The sequence below is a fragment of the Ambystoma mexicanum genome, chromosome 1q (assembly GCF_040938575.1).
Source record: "Ambystoma mexicanum isolate Mex_15411 chromosome 1q, UKY_AmexF1_1, whole genome shotgun sequence".
Taxonomy (NCBI): Eukaryota; Metazoa; Chordata; class Amphibia; order Caudata; family Ambystomatidae; genus Ambystoma; species Ambystoma mexicanum.
In genome coordinates, this window is record NC_090922.1 from 1,027,856,131 (window position 1) to 1,027,883,070 (window position 26,940).

General features: G+C 45.1%; 1 protein-coding gene across 2 annotated transcripts in view; it reads left to right on the forward strand.

Annotated features, from left to right (window-relative positions):
• MCOLN3 (mucolipin TRP cation channel 3) overlaps window positions 1-26,940 on the forward strand; it is a 939,415-nt gene that overhangs the window by 187,081 nt on the left and 725,394 nt on the right. For both annotated transcript variants that reach the window (XM_069641701.1, XM_069641700.1), the window contains exons 2-3: window positions 3,274-3,503; window positions 4,409-4,576. In XM_069641701.1, the coding sequence (XP_069497802.1) occupies window positions 3,276-3,503; window positions 4,409-4,576 (396 nt within the window). In that variant the 5' untranslated portion in view covers window positions 3,274-3,275. The remainder of the gene's footprint in view (window positions 1-3,273; window positions 3,504-4,408; window positions 4,577-26,940) is intronic.

Here is a 26,940-nt window from a genome sequence, read left to right on the forward strand (position 1 = left end):
CTCCATGATTTATGGGGGTGCTGCCATAAATAGCCTGTGTAAGTGGTACGCACGTAAGAATTAAAAGGGCCGTATTGACAAGATTTCTGTGCATAAAAGGGCCTGATATGCAACTTATCTGGATGTCTGCACATGCACTTTGTTCCCTTGCAGCAGATGTTATGGAAGGTGCCTGCCGGTGACATGTGCAGCTGACATGGTGGCTATCTTGTGGCAGTGTATTGCTCTCATGCATGTGGCATGCTGGGTTTCCCATCGGCCCTCCCTAAGCTTCTGGGGCCAGCCAGTCGGCTTTGCGGGCTGGGCACACATGGGAACATGACTCTGATACTGGCAGGGTTGATGTTGTGTGATGCGATGTGGCTATTTCTTTGCATTGCGTTGGATTGTGCATGTTGCATTGTGGTACCTGTAGTCATGTGTGTGTTTGGAGTAATTACTGTATGTGTTCCTCAGCTTCTCCATCCAGGTATGTCCAACATGTGCATGCTCCCTGGGCTGAACTGTGACGTTGGTGCTGGAGGTGGTCAGTTACGACTTTTGCATTCGCTTGTCACGCCATGCTTTGTGTAGTTATTCACATCCCCACCCATTTAGTCAGGTGCTTCGCAGCGCATGCGTGCAGGCATTTCTACTCACCCACTGTCCACGTCCATTGTCCTCTGTGCCTCTCCATGTATCCTGGCAGTGTGCTGCTCTGTAGGACCATGGAATTGCGTGTGGAACCAGGGTAGCGGGCACAGAAGTGGGTGATGTACAGGTTGGGGTTGCAAGTCACCTGCACATTCAGGGAGTGGTAGTACTTCCGGCTACGGTACACTGCTTCGTGGGCCTGGGGGGCAGCCAATGCAACACGGCTACAGTCCAGTGCTGCGATCACATTTGGCATTTGGGCAATGACATAGAAATCATGGCGTTCACTTGGGCTGGGGTGGTAGGCAGTGAGATGTGGCGTTGCACATGCCGCAGGAGGACTTCCACCACCTGGGCCAACACTGCACTGAATGTGGGCTGTGCCATGCTGAGCATAATGTTCATGAAGGTGCCAGTTCCGAGCAATTTTAGGACAGACACTAGCTATAGCAGTGGTGGCACAGCTGTTGGGATGTTGGTCCTGCTCCCTATGTCGTCCTATAGTGTGGTGAGCAGCTCAGTTATGGTCTCTCTGTTGAGGCGGTATAGGGTGAGCAACTGGCTGTCAGTGAGGGCCCAGGGTGAGGGCCCCAACCAATGGGGATTGGTGCATGCCTTGCTTGCCCCCCCCTGCCCCCATGTACTCCCTGTGCCCTGACCTGGTTGTCCCGCAGCTCTACCTTCAGGCGCAGCATGAACAGCTGCATATCCGAGCTCACAGTGGCTAGTGGCAGCATGGTGTTGGAAACAGGGTTTGGGGAAGGGGTGTGCCTTATGTAGCCCCCTAGAGTGGCTTGGGATCACCTGTGGTTTAATTTCTGCCACCTGTGTACATTTACCTGCACCTAGAGGCTTGGGCTAATTGTGCCGTGTTTTCGGCAGTATAAGCACCGGTGTTCAGCTTTAATTCCATCCATACCTGGACTTATGGTCGGCAGTGTTTGCGCTTTGTGTTGTCGGGGGAGATACCGCCAGCTGTGATAGCCACATGGGCTGCAAATAAATGCAAGGTGATAAGTAGCAAACACTACTACTCCACTAGTAAAGTTACAACATTGCAAATTATAACAAATTATAACAACAAAAAACCTGAGTAATATTAAAGCTTAAAACCTAAAACTGTGTACTAAGCAATATTGAATAGAAATACTCATCTACTGCATTAGCACTCCACCTCTTTCATTAATGCGAACAATACCACAATAAAATTCATTTAATTAATTTGATTGTGTCGAAGGTGTTTCTTATATGAATGTTAATTGGTTGTCATAATGGTGAAGATGTGTCATTGAAGCAGAATGTGCCATTCAATCAGAAATGTAAATAAGTTGAGCCACAGGCTAATTTTTCTTCTACATTTTTGTTTATTTTCTACCTTTTCTACATCTTGTACCAGTTTCTTCATTTTTTCTACATATTCATTGTAGATATCCTGAAAATCTAACTGGATTTGACCTTTTGGTGGGTCGACTAGCCTAACTTTGTATGTAGGTGTCCCTCAATTTTCCATCCCTGGCCCTGTAGTTGTGCACTGTTTGTATCTGCAAAATCATCTCCACCTTTAGGTTCAAGTCTCATATCTTTGAAGACAATCCCCACATCTCCTTTCTTTTACCCCCTTTATCACCTCAATATAGGCAGACGTACCTGGCTACTCTCCTATCTAGGACTGTATCATTGTGTGCATGCAACTGCATAACGCAGCCAAAATTGAAATCCTTTAAGAATCCACTTTCACCGTCCCTATATATCTGGTGTAACTCATCCCAGTTAATGCTGACAACATTCATTCCTTGACCTCTGCCAGTGATTTTGGGGGTCACATCGACAGTAAGATGAGACTCCATTCTATAACCCACATGGCTTTGGCAACACTACCCAATCGTCTCATTATACAGAAAACTGCATTCCAATCAACCAGAACCCTAATGACAACACTCCTCTTCAGCAGGCTCGTATACCTCAATGACTACTAGGTCTTCGGATATTCAATCCAGTGCTTGGCCATGTCCTTACCTACTACCAACACCTGGTTGCGTGGGTCATCATTTAAATCAGGGCTCTCTAACATTTCTCTCCCTTGTGTTTCTATCAATGTATGACCTGTTGGATCATGTCTTGCTCGAAGATTGCCTTATCCAACCCTAAATTACCAACCGCTTTTGATTGCGAGCACTATTCCCAATGGACTAGAGCTCCCTGTTCTGCCTACATATTCAGATGTTTCCCTTGCCAACAACAACGCACTGGGTCACACTCTCCATCAACACGAGTGCTGTACCCTACACCTCACCATCCTGTAGAACGCTCCCTGTGTAGCCACCATGTGAATTACCTGCGCATTGGACCAACCAGAGCGGCACTCTAAGCTGCACATCAACCAAGCATGTCACTTCAGATGAGTGTATTGTCTTTTTTGCTTCACTTCCCCAGGCCTACGCTCTATCCCCTGGTTTCGGTTAGCATTAATATGCAACACTCTGCTAGAGGACATCTGTTGGAAATACACAGCCTAGTAAATAAATACAAAAACTAAATGTTATCTTAAACACGGATTCAACTTTGTTAAACAGTCATAGAATTTGTAAACATTGGAAGTGAATCATTCCTTTTGTGCTTTAATGTTGCTTTTTCTCACAGCAATGGATAATCCCGATCTACCTATAAACAACATTCCCCTTCATGAGGATGATGATGAAAGTCCATGTGGCTGCAAATGCTGTTCTTCCAATGATTTGCTTGCGGCGGAAAAACTAAGACGGAAGCTTAAATTCTTTTTTATGAACCCCTGTGAAAAATTCCAGGCTCGTGGACGAAAGCCTTGGAAACTTGGTTTGCAGATCCTGAAAATAGCAATGGTTACCATCCAAGTAAGTTTTCTTGTGTTTGTAATTTTTTTTTGTGTTATTCCTGTGCATAGTTCTTCCTTACACAAACTCATTAGCAGAATTTCTGAACCCCTTACCACCCCCGGCCTCCCGTATCCTTTAGTCTGCTCACCACCAGGTGTATCTTTGCGTTTTAATTTTAAGTTCCCTCTATTTTAATAGACCCTTAAACCTATCTCCCAGATATAAAAATGTATACCAGTAGTTTCATATCCTAAACTGATTGATCACCAGTCTCTTAAATCCATTTTGCGATGTCTCCGCTGAAAATTCTAAAACAAGTTTTGACAAATTGACAGACTGCAGAGAAAGTGGATTTAAAATTCAATCTGTGTTTTCAATGTTTAGGTTTTTGTAACTAAATTGAGCAGGAATGTTACTGTTGCTTTGGATATTTTTTAATGTTTTACATTTTATTAATTTGACCTATATCATCTATCAATTTGCCATTGATTGAATTGTGCAGATTGCCGTAGAATTCCTCAGGTCATCTTCACTATGCTAATTATATAATGACATTGATTGGGGAATGGAGCCAATGTTTTTACTGTTTTACATTATTTGTGTCATAATTTATAAATGAATGATTTAAGAAAACCTGCAGCAATCAGATAGGTGGTATATAAATGAATTACAGACATTTGTTATCTCGCGCATTAGGATATCCGAAAAAATCTCAAGAGCAGCGCAAGATGGGGAGAGTATTGAAGGCCATTGCACAATCCATGTGCTGCTTTGTTTTGCGATTGTTCATATAACCGTAATAGGTTATTTGATTGTTAGTTGGGATAGCCTATGGTTTCAGAAGGACCTGCAGTCCTTTTGCAAGTACTGCATTCATTGTAAACATTTTAACACTGAGCCACATATCTATATGTCCTTTTCAGCTGGTTTTATTTGGACTAAGCAACCAGATGGTGGTAGCTTTCAAGGAAGAAAACACCATGGCATTCAAACACCTTTTTCTGAGAGGATATGTGGACAACCAAGATGATGCTTTCGCGCTGTACAAACAAACAGATGTTTATGATCACATCTCCTTTGTTATAAACCAGGTAATAACTACATGTGTAAGTAATTATATGTTGTTATTTCTATTTCTGGCTTATTTTATTCAATCTAATTTGGATCGTTCGTTATATCAAGGAAATATAGAACTGGAAAAATAAGACAATGAAGGTCCTTTGAAAATCCTAAGGCAATGGTGTTAACTGCAAGAATACATGCTGTTGAGCAGCTGCATTAAAACATAGCCTATTTACCTGAACTGGTGTCAGCAAATACATAATAATAATATTGGACATTTGAAAGATTACAGTTACTGACATTTAAAGGGTAAATGTGAATGGCTATTAATTCATTGAAGTTTGCTGCGGCTGGGCTACCAGACTGATCACAACTACGAAGTTTCCCAAAAACAATTGTTTGATCATTCACATTTGTGCTCCCTTCCCCATGTCATGACAGCTCATGTCAGCACAAATGAAAACACAAAGTTTTAACGGATAAAGCTCTTTTCCCGTTGCTAGGCATCAGGGAAACATTTCGAGTAGAACTTTAAAACTCTCAGATTTTAACCAGTTGCAGCAGTTGGATATTTTCTAGCTTTTGTCGAGAATTCAGTAAAGGGTTGTGACAGAGTTCGACCCAGCTGCTCTATGAACGCAGGCAAGGCGAAACTCAAAATCTTCTGTGGGTGCATTTGACGAGTCGGGAGCAACACCTTGGTGCTCTGGTTCGTGTAACTAGGACGTTCATTAGTTAAGGATTAGCAATAATGTAGGCTAGGTGAAAATTAAATTGCTCATAGAGCCCAGGTATTGTTAGGGATACAGAATATAATTGTGTGTGTGCTAAGGGAGTCGCATGATTTCTGGGTGGAGAGGGAGTAGACGACACCGGCAAAAGACACACTCCTGAACATAAGCAGGGGGAGGCAGTACAGTACACCATTCACCAGAGACAAACTCCACATTTTTGGAGAAGGCCAAAGTAGTGTTAGGCACACATGTCTTTTGTTGACAGAGAAGTCCAAAGCAGTGCTAGGGATACATATCATGTGTTGGCAGAGGAGAAAGCCTAAGCAGTTTTGAACAGTCTGCTTATTTTAGAGTGGAGGTAAATATAATTAACATGTCAGAGTCTGCTGCAGGTAAAGGCCTGTTTCACCTGTTATAGCAGCAGCTGTATGCACTGTAATGATACATGGATGTGTGCTAGCTGGGCTGTCCAGTCAGTAGTTGAAAAGTGTCATCTGCCCCAAATGAATCAGGTGCATTGGGAAGAAATGTAGTCATGCATGCACCACTGTCACACTTACATGAGGCAACAGAGGATAAACCTCAGGTGGACGCAAAGGAAGAGCAGGAGGGCGTTGAGCACCCACCATCAGAGGCACAAGAGGGAGAAGAGATGGCACTACCTCAGCAACAAATGGAGCAATGCACCAATGATGATGAATAAGAGGTAATTCCTGAAAATACCATACCTCTGACCATACCTCTGATTTCCGGTAATCATACAAAAATTAAGAACATGACCAAGATTATGCTCCATCTTCTCATTGACATATTTAGACTCTAAGACACATCTTCTTTAAGGCTGTCACAGATAACCTGGGAGACAGAGAGACAGATGAAGAGAATGCAGACATTGACAAAACAATGCACTCGTCAAGTGCAAGCACAATGCATGGGTAGCAAGCTCCAGGCACCCTCCATGCATGGGTGTGTAGTCATTTTAAAAAACGGTCTAAAAACACTTTCTGGTGGTAGTACAGCTTTGCAGACAGCATTATCAACATCACCAATACCTCTGCCAAAAGCACCCACACAGCATCCACTGCAAAGTACACAGAACAGACGCCAAGAAGGAGGAGATTTTAAGGTCCATCTCAGGCCTCAAATAGCGATGTGTAGGTTTGTTGCAGCAGAACAGCAACCACCATATCTTGCCACGTGCTATATATGCACAAAAAGTGTCTTGTGAGGGAAGTTGTGTACCAATGTTGGCACCTCTTCCCTGTGGGCCTATATGAGGAAGAACCAATCACATACTTACCAAAAAATGACAGGTCATCCTGCCAGCCCTCTAATGCAGCCAATGGACACATTTGCACAACCACCCAGCCCGCGGGGGTAAAAGGCGTGGGTGTCCCGCAAACCAGAGGAGGAAGAACAAGGCACTGCTCCTAGCTTTGCTGCTGCTGGCTGTTTACCCCGCCCATCAGCCTTCATATGCCTTGACATCCCCCGCCAGAGCGAAGCACGCGGGGGAAAAGGGTGTGGGTGTTGGCGTCCCGGAGGGTGTTTGCGGCTCTGCAGGATAGCAGGAGTCTTGCTACCCGGACCAGGCGTCTTTGTCCTTTAACCAAGTTTCTCCCGGAATCTTCACAACTTGAATCTTACATGACCGGTTAAGGAATTCAAGCAGCTGACACAAGCTGATGCTGCACACAGGCACCCCGCAACCCCTTTGAGGACAGGTGAGGTGTGTGTTTGTCAACAGAATAGATGAGGCTAATGCCATGATCGACGAAATTGCAGGGCTCTTGTACAATATTGATTCCCAGGAGAACAGACCCCCTAGTAAGATTTCTATCAACTCAGAGAAGGGGGGGGAGGAGGGCGCAATGCAATAAATGTTGATTCCAACTGCAGTCTGGTCACTAATGATGAGGTTTGCGCCATGGGCTACAAGGAAGTTGGTTTATCTGACAATAGTTGGCAAAGAAACCCTTCCAGCGCAAGTTTAGTGTCGAGCAGATGCATAAAATGGCCCGGGGTAACCGGGGGTGGGAGGAGTGTCTCTAAAATCCCACTCCCGGCCCTAGTTGAAGTAGGGAGTATCTTGTCAGGCTATAAGCTAACCGTCCTGATCAGCAAGGCGGGAAATCCTGTAGCATTCCAGTTGAGGTCAACCACTACACCACTGAAGCGATATCACGGGGAAGTGGGGTGGAAGGGAGGGTGGAGATGGGACCGGATTGGTGTCTGGACCGGAGGTGACAGAGGCGATTATCTATCCTCCGGAACTCCATATTTGCAATAGGTTCGAGATCCTGAGTGAACTGGAGGTAGACCCTAATCCAGATCCTGAACCCACCCTCACTGTTCCGATATCCCAGGTGGTTGAGGATGAGGGAAATAATAGAGAGAGTACTTGGTGGCCTGCAGTGCTATGACGGCTGTGAGCGTGCATTACTCCTTGTTTCAGCACTGCAAAAAGATAATGAGGAATTGAGATCACAGCTGAGTAAGCTCCACAGGGTGGTGGAGGAGTTGGTGCTGCACCCATAGCCATCACTGGAGCACCCTCCAGCAAATTCCAAGTGGTGAATAAGGGTCCTGAGACTGGGGGTGAGGCATCAGATACACCACACATCAGTGGGATAGTAAATCTTCAAGAAACCGCGGCCATTGATGCCCCCACATACAAGGGTATTGTGAGAAACCTGAAGGTGTCTCACTCGCTAGTCCCAGGACACAGCCATCACTATTGGACCTAGTTCCTGGGGTGGACCAGTGTGGGAGGATGGGGGGGTCTTCAGGGAGTGGAAGTGGACCATCGAAGGGCGAGACACGGTATATCCTTCCTTACAACACCCTTTACCCATCCTACCAGGTAGAATATCTAGAAACTCAACCCTCCCCCTTTTGCAACACAAACACTTTCTTACGGGCAGTTAATCGCGAGCAATAACGGACTGACACTAGAGCCGTATACCTGACATGTCCCAATACAAGGGTCAGGCAGAGTCAGGCAATTACTGCTGATTACACACACCTGACTTCCATTACACTTCCCCACACAGATAAAAGGCAGAGCACGAAAGCACACTTTAAGCGAGGACAAACGCACGAGGAAGCAGCTATTCCGGGATGGCAATTTAAATCGAGGAGAAAGGCAGCGAAAACAGAGAGGATGACAAGGAGGGAATCGCCCTTGCCCTTTTCAAGAAAGGATCGCGACTTTCAGGAAACCTCAAGGAAAAGAAACATAAGACCAGGAATACCAGCTAACGAACAATGGCGCGTTTGTCGAAGGTACACAGGGCCCTCCCGCATTGATGGCCAAGGAGGGGAGAAGATATTGCCACTGTGGTACCGTCCTTGACTCCGACAACAAAATGAAGACAACGAGCTCAGCACAGCCGGTGAGTCGGAAGAAGCTGATAGCACGCCGGGCTGTGTGATGCTCAAGGTTGCAAGCGGCAACATTGTATGAACAAAGAACTTGTGTACGCTTGAACTTTAAGAAACCAACAATGGCACCAGAAACAGAGTGGTTTGTTCAGCGCCACGTGAATGCTCATTAGAAGGTCTATGTTTTGGTACCCCAGAGTATGTAAAATATTACAAAAAGGTGAATCAAAGTGGTCCTGCAATGGGTTCAGTGGAATCCCATTCACATTCAAAAGTCTTCGATCATCTACATGTTGAAATTGGTATGAGCCCGTAAGAGGGGGACTAATTGTGTAAAAGGGGTCCGAGCCCGGCAGAGGGGGATCCCGGGGTGAATGGCAAAATTCACCCAGGAAGATATTGTTGTTGAAATTGGTCTGAGACCGGAAGAGGGGGACTAATTGTGGTCGAATTGGTCTGAGCCCAGCTGAGGGGAACTAATTGTGAGTGTTGGGGCTCTGAATCCGGAAGAGGGGGGTCCAGGGTGAAAAGTAAATCGCCCGACATGAATATCAAGGAAGGAACTTTCTCTCTTTATTGTTTATGGAACATGAGGCCCTCTGAGGCAAGAAACCTTGCACCGAAGAGACTGGGGAAACGAAAGGCCTTGATGGAGAAGAAAGGAACTGTGACCTAGTGCCGAAGAATACCAAGAGTGTGCTATTCTCATGCCCTGCCTTGTCCCCTGTTAAAAACGTGGGGAAGGTAAGCCCCGGCCTACACGTCCTGATTTATCATTTTGTGAACACTTCTTTTATTTTGTGAACATTATCCCACAATTTATTGTAGCATAGTGATAAGGATTGGCAATAGGTTTTTTGGTATAGGCCCCTTTTATTTGACTAGACTCCACAAGGACTGTATTATTATTATTTGATGGTCGTAGCTTGCTCCCATCGTAGATTTAGGGTTTGATAGGTGTTTTTCACACCCCTGATAAACGTTTAATACACACCCTTGAACTGTGATCACTTGTGTCTGTCTTACTTTGATACCATGCCTTTCTTACAGTATGCACCCTTTGCAATTCCAGCAGGCAAAGGGAATAAGGGTCGCCCAAACAGGGGGTTGGTTCCATGGGTAGATGTATCTTGGTATAAGTTCATACAGGTGCAGGACTGTGGATCCCCCAATATACTTGAGCTACACCTGTATCTTAAAGATGATTCCAAGATTATCCTTATACATTTTTATATCAGGGGCCTACCCGGCGTAGGTGTGGTCCTCATACTGAAGGTGGTTGAGTGCATTAACAGCTGGAGAACGAGCCCGCTCAACTTCTTGAGGGCGATGATCATGGGGGAACGTAATCTCCAGTTCGAGCCCTTGAATAATATGGCCGAAATGATGGACGAGAAAGACAGTCACTGGAGCATAGGAAGTCTGAATTCTATAAAAGCATATAGGAACTACAGGAATGCCAAACAAGTTCCTATCTTACTGCTCTCAGCCAACCTCACGGCTTGCATTTGTCAGTTCACGGGGGATGCCCCCACGATTGTGACCTTTGACAATGGGATGGCCCAAAGCAGAATAGTTTACATATTTGCAAATGTTGAAGCATGGCTCCTTGTGAATAGCTTCGGCAGTCAGCGCAGGGTAAAAAGCAATCACCATCCATTGGTGCTATAGGTGAATGAGTCCTTTATGAAACTGAGTGAGGCAGGAGTTACTGAGGCACCCAGGACCAGGGTCCCATTAGCTATAACCGGCCATGCTAGACTTAACATCAAGTGGGGAAAACTCGACCTGGATAAACTCGACTTGCCGATGGCATACCATGATATCTTTGGAGGAATTTGCCACCATAGACCTGCAGAACAGTGAAGCACTAGTTAATCTCCACGAGAATCTGAAAAGTTGGGGCCCACGTTCTCGAAGCCCCTGAAAGTGGTGCGGAAACATACAGAGTCTAGAACCCCCCTAGCACCGGTATGAGGCAGAGTGTAGGCAGGCCAAAGGACTGTTGGTCAGTGAGGCTAGATCAAAGCGTGCAACGGGTCCCGTAGACTTGTGGGAAGCCAGAAGTAAGTATACAAAGAATCTTGAAGAATAAGAAAAAGGTTTGGTGAGAGAATACCGGGGTGAGTTGCTGACTGTGATAGAAAAAGGTTACTCTAGGTGCTTCTGGAGCATAATGGGGGATGGGCGTACAAATGGGTGTAATGTACAGCAGAGCTGCATTACTGAATCGACCTGGGTTGAATATTTTGCAGGGTTATATAGGGAAGATAGATCCCCCTCCCAAGGTAACAGGGATGGTGATCATGGATTGAGGGTGGGTGTGTGCAAGTATCCAGCGTTCGTCCTCACTTGCGAGGAAGTGGGGAGAGCCCTACGTAGCCAAAAACTGGGAAAGGCTCTGGGCCCAGATAAGGTCCCAGTAGACCTATAAGCCACAGAGCCAGGTATTTGGATTCCCTATCTGACCAAGATTTTTAATGGAGTGCTAAAACGTGATGCTGTTCCCACATCCTGGACCCTTGCCTAGATAATCCCAATTTAAAAAAAAGTGAAATAGAGACCTGCCCACAAATTACCATCCAAGCTTGTTACTGGACATGAGGGAAAATATATGCTAGAGTAATTATATCTCACTTGGAATCTTGGATCACTGACAATCACATAATCAATCACTGTCAAGCCGGGTCCTGTAGGGGGCTGAGCACAGTCGGTCAAAGCCTCCGGCTTAGACTGGTATGTGACAAGTATACTGTCCTCAGAAAAATGTCTGTCTAACCCATATTCGTGGACCTGCGAACAGCAATAGACACAGTGCTGAGGGCCCACTTGTGGGGGATCCTCCTGGGACTAAATGTTCTACTTCACCTTCTAGATGCCATTCAGAACTTGTATTTGGGCAACTTAGCCATTGTCCGTTGGAGAACTGATAGCAGCACCTCAGGAACCATCACGATTGAGAAGGGGGTCCAACAGAGGTGCGCCCTGACACCCAAGATAGTTTGTATCTTCATTAATGGAGTTGTTGACGAGCTGTTGGGACCCAGTCAGATGCTCCCACGCTAGCAGGAGAGACGATCCCGGCCCTACTATTTGCTGATGACTCTGTTTTATTGTCACTAACACCATCTGTCACACGCAAGCAGTTAGGGGTATTGTGGATTTCTGCAAGCGCAGTGACCTGGCTCTAAATGTCTTCAAATCAAATTCAATGGTATTTAGTGCAAAAACCAGGAGCAAGCCCAAAGTGCTAAGGTTAGAGCTGGACGAGGGCCTGATTGAGCAGATTGAGTTTTATGATTAATTGGGGTTAAGAATAATGTCCTGCAACTCGAGCATGCAACTGGACAAAGCAAGAGTTACATTAGCAAGGGGGATGGTGCAGTTTGCAACTCTCTCGAGGTCTACAAAGCCCAAGCTAAGCAGGCTACAATTTATGTCGGCAGAACTATGGGGACAGGCAAGTACTAGTAGATTATCAATTGTAGAAAACAAGTACCTAAACAATATCCTGGGACTGTCCACAGCTAAGCCTAACTTAACTGTATTGAATCTATCTGCTGATTGCGGCCTGTCCAGTATTGGGATTGTTTATGGTCGAATGATTCCGTGCTCAAATATGAGGAAACCGTGATGGACGTCATCACTCAGGCAAGGGGTTCCTCTCTACCCTGGTTTGCCCATGTAAAGGAGTCGCTAGTTGCGCTGCGGCTTGGTGAATATTGGATCAATCCAAGCAACATAACCAATTCTGCCAAGGCTATGATCAAGGCGGCAGCGCTTGTAAAGACCAACTGGGACACTCGCTCTAAGGTAGCTGGATCGTTGGTCCTGACATGCTACTGGAGCTTGAAAATTAATGAGGGTTGCGAGGGTTATTTAGACTATGTGAACCCAAAATACGAAAGAGTGCTGTATATCTCTCTTTGATTATACCGACTGCACAAGTGGAATATCAATGTGTGTGCTCTGTGTGTCGGTTGTGTGGCTAAGTGATTGAAACTGTGATCCATTTTTTTATTGACATGCTCAGCCACATTGTTATTGAGAAAACACTATTTAAGGCCATTATTCCTGGCCCGGGCCTGTCAGACCATTGATGAGGCAGTGCACATTTGCACTAATTCTCGCGATGTGCTAGCAATCTATGCAACCTGTAAATATCTTGTGTGGGCATGGAGGGTAAGATCAAAAAAGGTACACATGCGTTGATAATGATGTTGGGACATTTTATTCTATAGATGTATTGTTGAAAACAATGGATTGAGATGGTTACTTAACCTCATTGTTCCCCACCGGGAAATTCCCATAATCTTCAATAGCACACCTTTACAACTAATCTGTGAAATGTGAGGGGGTCAGAAATGCGAGACACAAATGTATAATTTTCTCAATGTTTGCCATTTATTAAATGAAAAAAGGTGAGATAAACTTCTATCTTTCCCTATACTAACAAGGATGTCCCTACCTAGCAATCTAAAGAAAGATGACCTAGTGTCCAAAGGTCTCTGACCTTCCCACTAATACATACAACAAAATAACACAAGGAATATTTCGATTCAACACCACAGTGTAAAAGTTCAAACATATATGTTTTAGAAAGTACTCCTTTTGACCAGGGTTGGGTTTCCTTCCCCTGGATCAATGCAGGAATAAACTTGGAAAAGTTCTGATACAGCAAAGTTCTGTTCAGTTCAACACAAAAGATCCTCTCCTTGAATGCGATCTTCCACATGTTAAATTAAATGTCTCTTTCATCAACACTTTTTCAAGAATCAAAGCAGTTGTTGTCCCCCACAACATTCGTCTTGTTAAGGCAAATGTCTTTCTCACAAAACACAAGTTCATCAACCAAGATCTCTGGATGTAAAGTAATAGCCAGCATATCACACTTCTTCTTTCAATGAAATACTTTTGTCAGGATATCACCACAACTATCTCTGGTGATACAACGGTTTGTCAAAATGATAATAAAGTTCTTTCCACCACACCTTTTTGCTACAATCGCACTGCTTCGAAACATCTTCTTCTTTACTGTTCTACTTGCCTGTCAGGACTAACCACTATTGATCCCTTTCCTGGTTTACTCACCTGCCAGGATAAAAAAAAAAAACTACAACTACAATTGTGCTTATTGACAATATTTGTTTAAAGATTCTCCACACCAGTATCATATGCGAGGATGGCTGAACAATGGCTGCATCTTTTTGTAGTCCCTTGACTCTTGGTAATCTAGGTAATCGGTTTCCCCAAGTTGGTATCCCATAAAAGGGGAGCTGCGCCCTTGTCGCCTCCGTACTACTCCTTTGCAGACTCTTGGCTATTGGCAATGCGGGGTACAGGTTTCCACCAGTTGGTATCCCATAACAAGGAAATTGCACCCTTGTCACCTTTGTACAGTTTCTTTTTGGTTTGGTATTCAAAAGTATTGTTTTCTGCTAAATGTCCTGCTCGGAGCGGGCCGGGGTCACCTTTAGTTTAAGGCTAACTCATTGGTCTTCTTTGGCGTCTCTGCTTCACTTGCTGGTGCTGCAGCAGACCTTCTGTGTTCTGTCCGCTCTATTGCCAGATCCCGTGTAACTTCATCGGTCTGCACCGCTTTAGCCCAGAGCTGTGCCAGCTCTGTTGGTCCTCTGTGTCCTCTAGCAAACCAAACCGCCACACGTCAGCTTGGGAGTACATCTCCCCCTCGGCTGTGCTTCTCTTCCAGACGACGCTCCCTGCTGTGTGCACTCTGCAATGTCGCATGCCTTACCTTTTCACGTCAGCATCAGCTGGTGTTCAACCTTCTATTTCTGCTGCAAACCCAGCACGTTGGACTGCCTCTACTTCAAATACTCCTTCAGCGTCTCTTCTCAGCTGCAACTCATTCCTGAGTTTAAATGTCCTGCTCAGGTGTTTTGCTCTATCACCTGCAGAATGGCATTCTCCAGCAGGCCACCTTGTGTATGGAAGGGTTTGAAAAGTAAGCCTCACAGGGGAATTTCACTGGGAGGAGGTAAAGGATTTTGTAACACATTGGCTCACTCCACCCAGTTTACAAGTGAGATTTTCGTAAGCTGATAATGGGCCTAATGTTGTAATTGCCCTGGGGATTGGAAAAACCATGCACATGGCATGCTTTGCCTTTGTTCTCCATCTTGTGGCAACCCACTTCATTAGTCAGTACCTGCCACTTGATGAGTGTGAATCGGAGGATCTGCACCCAGGTTAGCTGCACAGTAACTGGAATTCAACCGTATATATGCTGCATTTGCGAAAACAGAGCAAAGTACTGGCCAACTACTCCAATATTCATAGTTGGCAAGTGGAGGATATCTGCTTAACACCTACACATTAGAAAATGTTGAGCAATGATTGTTTTTTAGTGCAGCGTTTTGAAGAGACACTCAGCGAGGTGCTTGTTAAGATGGATTTCTCAACTCTGACCTGGTGGGCAGAAGTTCAGAAGGCCAGCCTAGTTTCTTGGAACAGGGTAACCTCTGGACAAGCCAGACCAATCAAGGTAGCTTTGGCAGGCGGTCAAGACTATGTCTCAGGAGGGGTGAGGGTGACTGAAAGACCTCAATGAGCACACAGAGCAAGGACGCTTACAAATTACTCCAGATTGGTGTTATATCAAAAATATTGACACATTTATTACAAGGCCTTTGTAACATCGACCATAGCAAAAGAATCACAGTAACACCAAGTAAACCAACACATCACAATCCATACATTATATGTACAAGACCATTGGGGTCCAAAGGGTTAACTGCACAAAATATGTCGATAACCTAGAGGGGAAGCAAACGGGCAGTGCAGGTAATCCTTAGGCCCAGTTCACCATCGAGAATACACCTAACTAAGAGGCAGTCCAAGCCCTAAGAAGAGAGGAGCATTGTTCTCAATAGTACATGCAATGCAAGTGCATGCGGTTGTGCCAAAGGGCAGAATGGGGTCTCTTCTGGGGTATCTAGCAGCTCGGGAAAGTGGGTGAGGCGATGCAGAACAAGTTCCCACTAGTCAAGGACCTCCACTTGAAGGCAAAGGCAGTTTGAGAGTTCGGGATGGAGTTGCTATTTTGCAATAGCAGTGGAAAGGAGAGGGGCCCTCAGGGGCCACATGTGCTTATGCTAGGGGCCACCAGTCGGGGTATTGTGTACTCACTGGTCCCCAACACAAGCGGACCCAAACTTCAGCAGGTCAGTCCACTTCGCTTGCAGTTTCGAATGCGGCAAAAAGGACGTCTCAGCACCTTTTAGTTCCTGAGATACAGCGATTATTCCCAAACGGGACAGTGGCGATTTCTCCGCTCCGGGTGGATGAATCAACCCAGTTTCACTGCAGCAGGCTTCGGGGGCAAAAGGGTCACAAATGCAGTGGAATTGCAAAGGACGTTGCTGCGGCAGGGCAACTGGGTAACCGCGTTTACTCCGGTCCTGGTGCACTTGTCTCACTTGAGACCTGGCAATGCCAAGTGTATGAAATTCAAAGGTACTGGTTAAGCTGGTCAGTTCACTGGTTGGCCCAGAGACACTTCCGAGAGAGGTTACGTGCAGGGTTTGATGAAGGTGCAGAAAATAGTGGGTCCAACTATTCCAATATGTCGAAGTGTCTTCGAAGACCTTCTGGGACGACCAGATGCAGAGGGGTCCCACGGGACGACAGCGGGCTCAGGGTGCCAAACCTTCCAGCGGGTCACCAGCGGTTCCTCGACTCAGCTTCGTAGTAGCAGGATACTTGGCTCCTATCCTTTGTTCAGTGAGAACTCAGGAGATCGACATGGTAGTGGTGCTTTCAGCCTCCTCTTATCTAAAGTTCCCTTCGCCCCAAAACGGAGGGGACCCAATAGGAGATCTCCTCACAAACACACACTCCATACGTGGACCAATCACGGAGCAGGGTGGTCCCAGGCCTTCAGGGCACTCCAGACACTCTGGCACCCAGGATGTGTATTGGGATCAGACATCCCAGCCCACATCCTGGAGGCACACACACAAGGCATGCAGAATCCTGTGCAAGCTTTGCATTTCGCGGGATAGGGCATGACCAAATGAGGACTGGCCCGGGTCGACTCTACCTGGGGAAGGTGAAGGGGCAAGATGGCCAAAGGACAGGACAAAGAATCTTGTGGCATGGCCATTTTGTAGCCAGGCCACCTATTCGTGCCAAATGCGGTTAATATGGCAGGAAAGGGTTAAAAATAATGCGAAACGATATCTGCCACCAGTCCTGTCCATGCCACACCTGCACAGTTCATAAAAAGTTGAGCGAGAGTATATAGGGCCTTTGGAAATGACTATAGACCCAAGTGTGCTGTATGGTTAGATACATTGCACACTTGTTACATGTTGCACAAAAGCCGCAACATGAGGAAAGGACTAAGGGAAAAGTCTCCCAGTACTGACTGTCTTAATGTCTTAAAGGCATAGTCTAGTAAAAAATGTTATTGTCCCTACGGGTCGGCCATGTTTTTTTAAGCCTAAGTGGCTCGATTTTAGACAACTTTCCTATGGACCTTACCCGAGTTTTCGTCCATTAAACGCACGCGAAAACAAGCACTAGGGAGCTGCCATTTTCTGATAATCCTATCTTTTCCCCGATCGCCCTGGCTGACCTGCTTTTGCGGCACTAAATCAATTCCCCCGCCCCTGAGCCTGACATTATCAAAACATTCATATTCCCCGCCTCTCCCGGTGATGTTACTGTGCTGCGTAGGCAAACGCGCCCAGTCGTCTTCTACGCGACTCCACACAGAACCCGGAAACCAACACAGATCAACTCACAACACAGCGCGCCACAATTCGGAATATGAAACTGTACTTTAAAATGAAACAGCAACACCGTACATTTGGTAAAGTACATTTATTTGACATTAAATGTTTAGAGAATATTCAGCAATTGACATATGAACTCCGGAAGCCATTTATTTTCTTTTATCTGTATCCGCAATAACTGTTCCATTTCATCTTGAGTCACGCGCTGTTCCTTTATGTTCCTTTCGTAAAAAGAATCACTTTGGAAGCACGGTGAACCGCAAGGCTGTTCCATCAACTAGGCACTAGTCCAGCCAAAAGGTTGACATGTTGCTTCTAGCCACTAGTACAGCGTAAGGGCATGTGGGCCCTTGGCGATCGTCCCATAATATGGTGATCATGCTCCAGTTGTTGACACGAAGCTGCAGGTGTCTGCTGAAGAATCCATCCGCCGGTGTCTCAAACAGATGGCAGTGGCAGAAAGGGATCAAATACCTGTTATGAAAACAAAAAAATGATAATTAGTCTCGCTAGCCGAACTTCATTAATATTACTCATTTTATTTATTATTAGGGCCGATCAGAAACTATTTGCTTGCAGGGATAGTTCAATTGAGTATGTTCGTCTCTAAAATCAATGCGAAAAGTAACGAGATAAATAGAGGCCAACACACAATGATAAACGACAGTCTACATGCGTGAGGATTATATGATATATGATATGGCATGTGTAACGCGCCTATACTCAAGTGTTTCTAGGCGTGATGAGGCAGGTGGGGAACAAGGGCAGACAGACAGCGATCCTACTAGGCCAGGTGTCTTTCTGATCGTGCATGGGGAAGGGCTGTACATGGTTAGTTGAATACAAATTAAATAATAGGGCCAGCTGGTGGCAAGTGCAAGGTAAATGCCGGGAGAAGGGGCTGAAGGATACAGAGACAGTCCCGTAGTGCAGGTAGGCAGTGCAGGGAAAAGTGGCTGGGCCAAGGACCGAGATCGGTTAGACCAGTGGACCTGCATGCCCATGTGCCCACTACGAACAGTTTTACTTGCTTTTCCTAGCTCTTCATTCATTCATTTATTCATGCATCCATTCATTAAATCTTCATTCCGGTATAAAAGCGTGTAAAGATTTACTTACATTATATTTGAAATTTCCATTGTGTCTCTTCGTAATGCAGTCTGTAAAACGGACCGTGCTCTTGACAACGATTTTTCGTAAACTGACCTAAAATGAAACTCGGTCTAGTTTCTGAATTTTCTGCCTTATCGTCTCTTACGTTATTGCGCACTCCCTTCAAATGTAGTTCTTTCGGCATGGTCCCTGTCTCAAGGTCAAAAAACAATATACCCTTATACTTTCAGTGCGACTTGTGGGCCTCATCTGGGCGCTGTCCTTCGCAATCTTTATTTGCAACATCACGTAGTATAGGCATCCGTGAGAACTTGAAGTTTAGAATCCGTCTATGTAGTGCGCCTCAATGTGCAAATGCGAACTGGCTTCTCTCCCAAATGCCACGGCCCGCTTGGCTGGCGCGTTCTAAGTGCCCCAATTTTGTCCCCGTTGTCTGCGAGCTTTGCAGCCCAAATTGAGACATTTAATTTTTGGCAGAAGGTCAGGGAAAGTATAAAGTACCACAGGAGTTGAGTTAAAAGTGAGATTTATTGTTTGTTTGTTTGTTTGTTTTATTATTTGCAATACGCAAGCCTCCCCTCCGTTAACAGTGCACAGCATTTACATTTACATGAGATGAGACATGAGAAAAATATATACATACACATATGTGAGGTGAATAGAGAGAATTCAAAGATGACACCCAGCATGTTCGCCACCCATGATGGTGAAGGTAGGGGTTAGGTTTACAGGTACACTGTACAATAACATTTATTTACAAAAAGACAATTGTATTGCAATTATTTAAACCAGGATTTGTACTTCACAATCAGCTGTGCTTCGGGTGGGCATGGCACAGTCGCAATGTTCGGTGGCAATGGATCACTGCTCTGCACAGAAACGTCAAAAATTCCATATCTGTGCTTCTCTAACACAGCAACAATAAGGCCTTTCACAAAGTCGAACTGCATTTCATCATAGACTGGCTTGATCACCCATTGCTTACTTCGTTTTGAAAACACCTTAGTGTAGCGAGGCATCCTTACTTTACCCCTAGTCCTAGATTGTTCACGTCCGACATTGCTGTTATGGGCCAAGACCGCTAGTAGAGTGCGATGTATCATGCCCCGAAAGCTAAAATGCAAGCGCTTTGGCCTGTACTTTAGGCAAATATTGTGGAACACCTCCAAATCTCCTGTGTGACAGAATTCTGTCAGTCCTCTCAAATCTCTTGATAGAGTTTTGTCGAAAACAATCTTCTCAATGGCTTTGTGTGTCGGTGAAGATGGAATCAACCACTTCTTCTTCCGTGCCTCCTCTGGGGACAAAGGGCCATGTTCATATTGGTAGAAATGTTCATTTGCTGTCCAGCGGTGAACGTTGGTACAGTGGTGCATCAGTGCCCGCCATTTTTCAAGTAGTATTTCCACTGACCCCTCACAAGTTTTTGAGCTCCACCAAAGATGGTTGGTGATAGAATGTGACCACTGCAAAATACTTTCAAAACCTTTTTTTTTCCCTGCAGCTGAGATTTTCTTATTGATTGATTTAGCAAGATGCCATACGTCAAACTGATGTTTAATATGTGGGAACTGCTCTCTCATTTTCTTGGCAATTGAAACGTGGCTATGAGGTCGATGTGCATTCCCCTCGATATTCCACTGATTTTATAAAACCTAGTTTCTCCATGGCTACTGAGGATGTACATTGTGTTACCTGCACGACCACCGAACTCACAATTTTCTTACTATCCATGTCCTGAAAGTGGTAGGTGCAGTACTTGGCAGAAAATCCAGGGCTGTCGCACTGTCCATCGCCGGCTAGCCTGAAACCTTTGCCTTCGAATGTACTTGCTAGAGACAATTGTTCAATTTTCCAAGCATCACTAATGGCCGGAAACAGATAATCACGTTGGTATGTGTAGTACAGCGCTTTAGAAATGAAATGGAGTCCCACAAACTGAAAGAAAGCCTCTAACTTTCTAAAACTGGAGCCACTAAAAAGTGATGCAGCTGCACACAGTAGATTGCCTGCTGGCAGTTTCCCCAGCATCGGTTGTGCAGACCATGAGAACCTATGATTTAATCTACAGGCGGCATTTATTTTGACATTATTGCCTTTTATTTGACGAGTCACATTAATCAATGGCTTCCCACATACTTTCCCTCTAATGGAATGCACACATTTCAGCATACTTATAATTTCCATCAAACAACTGTCGAATACAATGTATTTGCTCTCTTTCATTAGACTGTCGTCCTGCGTCAACGTTGTTTTGGCCTTTGACGTTGTGGAGATTTCAACACATTGGAAAGTAATATCGCTGATATCAAGTTCTGTTGCGTCTATGGATGCTGCGGCTGGTTCATTCTCTGTCATTTCAACATCTATTACTTCAACATTGATGGGAGAACACAACAATGTCGACAGGTTTTTTGGTGGCAAATTTTTGGCGGGTGTAGATTGTGTAAATTGATCTGCAACTACTTCAGAGCTATCTTCAATACATTCAATAACATCTTCTTGTGGTGGTGCGGTCGCACTGTAGCTATGGTCCAATACAACTTTGCTGTAGTCTCCAAACACAGTTAATTCATGTTTTGGCCATTGGACATGAGCATCTCGAGCCTGAACACGCCTCGCGTCAATTAATAGTTCCTCCATAGTGTACACGGTCTGGCAAGCCACATCTCTCATTCGCTTCACTGTCTGTGTGTGTATAGTTCTGAAACCCACGGGTAACTGGAGGAGAGATTGGAAAAGGGATGTTCAGTTTAAACACAAGATGGAGTGTAGTAGAATTGACTGGAAAAAAAACATAAAATAGTCCCCAGCACAAACATTTTTTTAAAGTTATGAACTGTTTGTAACTAACGTTTTTTTGTTTTTTTTTCTTTGCAACTTTTTTGACTCGACCTTCAACATCTGCACGCTGTAGCTCCGATTCGTTTCCGCATGTCCTCCCTTCCTCTTGCGCTGCAACGACTATATTTTCTGTATCCGCATAGACAGCACGGAATGAGGCTCCATCGTCTCCCTGAAACATAGTACTTTCATTACTATGTATCAAAATATTGTTAGCAGAAAACACGTGAGGACGAACACACAGGTACATCTCAATAGCCAAATACGATTTAAACATTGTGTGCAACAATCAAACGACAAGTATTCGACCAGTGATAATCTATTTCGATCGAACTGTCAGTATCCATACCTCTGGCTCTGCATGGACTGCCATGAATGGTTGTATTGGAGAGGAGGCATCTCCCTGAAACACAGTACTTGCATTAGTATGCTTTACAATATTGGAAACACAACACACACTTGGGGTCGACGGCACAGGTACATATAAAGAGATAACCGCAAATGATGCATTGTCCAAAAGAATCAAGGAAAATCCAAATATGATCACATTTCATCGACTTATTTCAACGATTCCTTTACATCTGCATCATCTAAATGAGATGTTGTGATTGTGGTGGAAGCTTCGTCGTCTCCCTGAAACACAGTACTTGCGTTAATAGGGAAGAAAGTATAGCAAATGGAATCACGTTATATGACCACGCATGATGGAGCTGTCATTATCCATACCTCGTGCTGCTGAAGAATATCTATGGATGTTGCAAATGTAGTGCGCACTTCCGAAAGCTGTTGCGCCGATTCGTATACTTGAATGTTAGGCTCTGCATCAAGTGCAGGGGTTGACGCTCCATCAACTGCCTGAAACATAGTACTTGCATTAGTGAGGATTACAATTGTGAAAACATAACACACACCTGGGGTCGACAGCACAGGTACATATCAAGGGCTAACCACGAATGAAACATTGTGTAGAACAATCAAACGACAAGAATTCCAGCTATGATGATGATGCTCGATGGAGCTGTCAGTATCCATACCTCCTGATGTTGAAAAACATCTAGAAATGTTGTAGATGTGGCGGACGCTTCAGCATCTCCCTGAAAGACAGTACTTGCATTAGTATGGATAACACTAATTATAACTGAAAACAAACACCAGTGGACGATAACTAAGGTGTATATCAATTGGAAAGCAGTAACCAAACATTCGGTAAAATAATTACACAATAGAATAAAACCATTACTTGACATGCATAAAACAAGTATGTAGCGGATTAGCCTAGTAAGATTACCTGATACGCGCTAGAAGTGGTTGATAACTGCGACCACGTCAAGGATGTAGAATGTTCTTGCTTCAGATTCAAGGGATAGTCAAGAAGTTGTAAAGGTCAATTAATGATTGATAATGAAATGCCAATATTAAAAATAGCCATGTAAGCCGACAGAATACTTGAAAAATGCTCAATACAGCACAGTTCCCTGTCCCCATATATATATACATTGCGTTTGTGGGTTGTGAAATCGAAAAAGAATATATTGATAAATGTCATTATTCAAAAAACTATACACTCATATCAATATCGAAATTATTACAAGGGATAGAACACCTACAATATCAATTAATCCATTCGGCTACCTACACACTACCGCAAGGCCTAAAGCTAAATCCGGACACTTGACTCACCGGTGGCGGAATGTGGACGAATAGAGTGGGAATAGCGTTTTCGCGCAATTTCCGTGTCGTTCGCCGTTTATTCTTCTTTGTTACCCAAGAAGTTGTGTACATGTCCAAGGAAAAGTGCCGGCTGCAGATGCGGTATCGATCACCCCTCTTGTCCTCTAAGATTTGTTGGACTCTACTTTCCAGCTCATCCAGTGGATATCCGCAATGTCTGACCCATTCTCTTATTCGATCAACAGTTTTCGGGAATACATGCATTGTAGTTCCTTCAGATTTCGCATGGGTCTTCGAAGGGCAACCGCTAATCGAACAGGCAGGCATTGTTGATAAATCTGAAAAGTAAATATCAACATTATTATACAATCTTCAAGAGTAAAGATTTGATACAAAAGTAAATGAATCATACAATGATCAATGCAAGGTTTGTTTTGGTCGCAGGAACTATACCAGTTCATTATGTGCTGCTTAGTATTTGCATAAATTGCAGAAATGTATAATTGATGTGATTGAAATCTGAACATGTGACTCGTCCCTTGGATGTTCTGTCTTGCACGAGAAGGAAACATGCTTACATTATAGACTGGACCCCCGAAGGATGCAATTCAATGACAATAGACACAGATGAAAATAAATAGATCTATTGATAGCATAGCAATGGAAACTCAAGTCAATACCAATGAGACCAATGAACATAGCACTATTGTGTACTCTACTCGAAAATAGATAGAAATTTAAAAATCTGCGAAATATGACCAGGATACATGGCCTTACCTTGACCAACAAACAGTTGGATTCAGCAAGCAGAGCAGTATGTTGCGGGGGAATAGGTGGATGGCCACAGGTAGCGCACTGATGGGTATGCTTGAAGCGGTCACAGAAGTTCACGGATAGCATGACAACGAGCAGATTAGCATAGATCTCAGTGGTTCCCAGGTAGCACGTTCAGGAGTTGACTTGCAAAGCACAAAGATGTTCTCATGAGACATATCGAGTGGTTTTTAAAGTATTAGAAACTGGGGTGTGTTTGTGAATGAATGACGTGTGTATGTCGTGGTATTAGGGGGGCGGCTTGCTTGAAGGGGAGGCCTGCCTGGAGACACAGGGTCTGAGGAGGCCATGTGACCGATGGCCCCTTGGCGTGGGACACCTTTTGAAGTGTACATGCAGTTTGGCACCTTGGCCTTTCGCGCCCCTGACAGCCCCCCATGCCAGCGCTCATCCCCGGGTGTGAACCGCCTTTGATAGAGCGGGGTGGGATGGATGGGCCTGGGGCGTGCAGATAAGGCACAGGAAGACTGCTGAATGGAGACACACTTATGTGGATAGCAGGGGTGCGGCCTGCTTCAAGGGGAGGCCTGGCTGGAGACACGGGGTCTGAGGAGGCCATGTGACCGATGGCCCCTTGGCGTGGGACACCTTTTGAAGTGTACATGTAGTTTGGCACCTTGGCCTTTTGCGCCCGTCACAGCCCCCCATGCCAGCGCGCATCCACCGGCGCGAACAGCCTTTGATACAGGGGGGTGGGATGGATGGCCCTGGGGCGTGCAGATAAGGCACAGGAAGACTGCTGAATGGAGACACACTTATGTGGATAGCAGGGGGGCGGCCTGCTTCAAGGGGAGGCCTGGCTGGAGACACAGGGTCTGAGGAGGCCATGTGACCGATGGCCCCTTGGCGTGGGACACCTTTTGAAGTGTACATGTAGTTTGGCACCTTGGTCTTTCGCGCCCCTGACAGCCCCCCATGCCAGCGCGCATCCACCGGCGCGAACCGCCTTTATATCAATATACAGTATATCGCCTTTATATCAATGATAGTATATTGTTGCTTATCAATAACAAATGCCACATACCGGAGATTCTTGTGAGCACAGACCCACACTTCAACCGGTGTATTATAGTGGTCAAGACTGTATAATCCAATGGTAAATGTTAGTATAGATATATGTGTGACTTTTATAGAGACATAACCTACTGAAAGACTTTGAACAAGTGTGTTTTAGTGCATGCATTATCGAGAATATGTTATGTTAGCTTAGATAGATAGTGACCACCCTGCTTCTCAGCAACCAGACCTTCACCCATTCGGAGCACAGATGTCTGACGTCCATCCTTGAATGGAGAGACACTTGATTCATTTAAAAAATCGAGACAACCGTTGTTAAAATATATGTGGTGTTTTATTTTGTATCTTATTTTCATGACACAAAAATACCAGACTTTAAAGATTATACAGGTCAGGTTGCAGCACAGCGAGAGAAAATCCACTGTACTGACCGCTGTCACTCGGGAACGTTTCTCTAATGGCACGAACGGCACAGGCGGGTATCACTCTTCGAACGCGGTGTCCAAGCCTCCCGTGAAGCCACCATGTAAAGGAACGATAGGCCACCAGCCTGTACCACCTGTGAAAAGGAATGAAACAAACTGTTTTTAAATTACCAAGATAGGTTTAATAAACGTTTGTTGTCAATGACAATTCTTGTAACTAATGGCATTTTACACGGACAAATGCTATCTAGACAATGCACACTATTCAACGACTTACATGCGTTACAATGATATGTAGATGTCATTTTGGATATAGTAGAAGACCATGAAATAGGAGTGGCATGTCAAGCAGAGTATACTTACTCGTTACTCGGATTACGAGGACGAACAGTTGCTCGAAGTTCGTGCATAAGCACCATCATTATTCTCAACACGGCCCGTGTGAGGCAGGCTGCCCTGAAGTCTGGCAGCTCGGTGATGCATTGCGGTCATGGCTCGCCTTCCGAAATGTAGGCCAGGCATCCCGAGTTTTCTTGGCAGCAGCAGTTCTCGTTCTCAGTTGGCATTAGCTCGCATCGATTGCATGTGCACCAGGTGGAGACGCCGTCCATTCGACTAGGCCCAGGCTCTTCATCTGTTGATTCGTCCTGCCAACTGCCGTCCGAATCCCCATCGTTTTCGCGTGCTTCCCTTTCCAATAGTTCCTCCTCGGTATACTCGGGCTCGTACATGTAGGGCATTATTGTAGCCATTGTGTGTTAAACAAACTAAAATAATTTATAGCGGTGGTACTGGTATCTGTTCACACGGGCTACAAGCGGCGAAGGTAGCTGACCAGAGCACTGAAACGAGTCGCAGAATACTCAAAGTAACACAGAGAGAGGAATGGAATCGAAAATCGGCTGCTGTGTGTTGTGAAACGGTCTCTTTATACTTATTGAGGAAAGAGGCGTCCTGCCATTTCCATGGCGACACGTCATTAGCTGAAGCACAGCGAATGTTGACATGAGACGTGCTTTGGCGTTGGGAAATGGGCGGTACGAGTGTGCTGATGACAGGCTCAGGGGCGGGGGAATTGATTTAGTGCCGCAAAAGCAGGTCAGCCAGGGCGATCGGGGAAAAGATAGGATTATCAGAAAATGGCGGCTCCCTGATGCTTGTTTTCGCGTGCGTTTAATGGACGAAAACTCGGGTAAGGTCGATAGGAAAGTTTTCTAAAATCGAGCCACTTAGGCTTAAAAAACATGGCCGACCCGTAGGGACAATAAACATTTTTACTAGACCATGCCTTTAAGGGCATGTCAGTTTCCCCATAACCCAGAGGAGTGCAGCTGAAGGCTGTGCTTCTCTGGCAAAGTCAGTCAATGGTTTCTAAACAGCAGCAACAAGTTTGGGGGTTGACACATGGAGGGAAAATTACATATAATTATGGAATCTTTCCTAACACTCGCCCCTCGCAGACTAAGGATAGGGGGAACTAATCCACCCCTGGATGAGTTTCTTGTTCAGGTCGGTTAAACATTCTGGACAACCCATCAGCATATGCTCAATAGTGAAGTCAAAGCCTTGCAGATGTATGGACCACCTAAGCAACTTTGTATTCTCTCCCTTC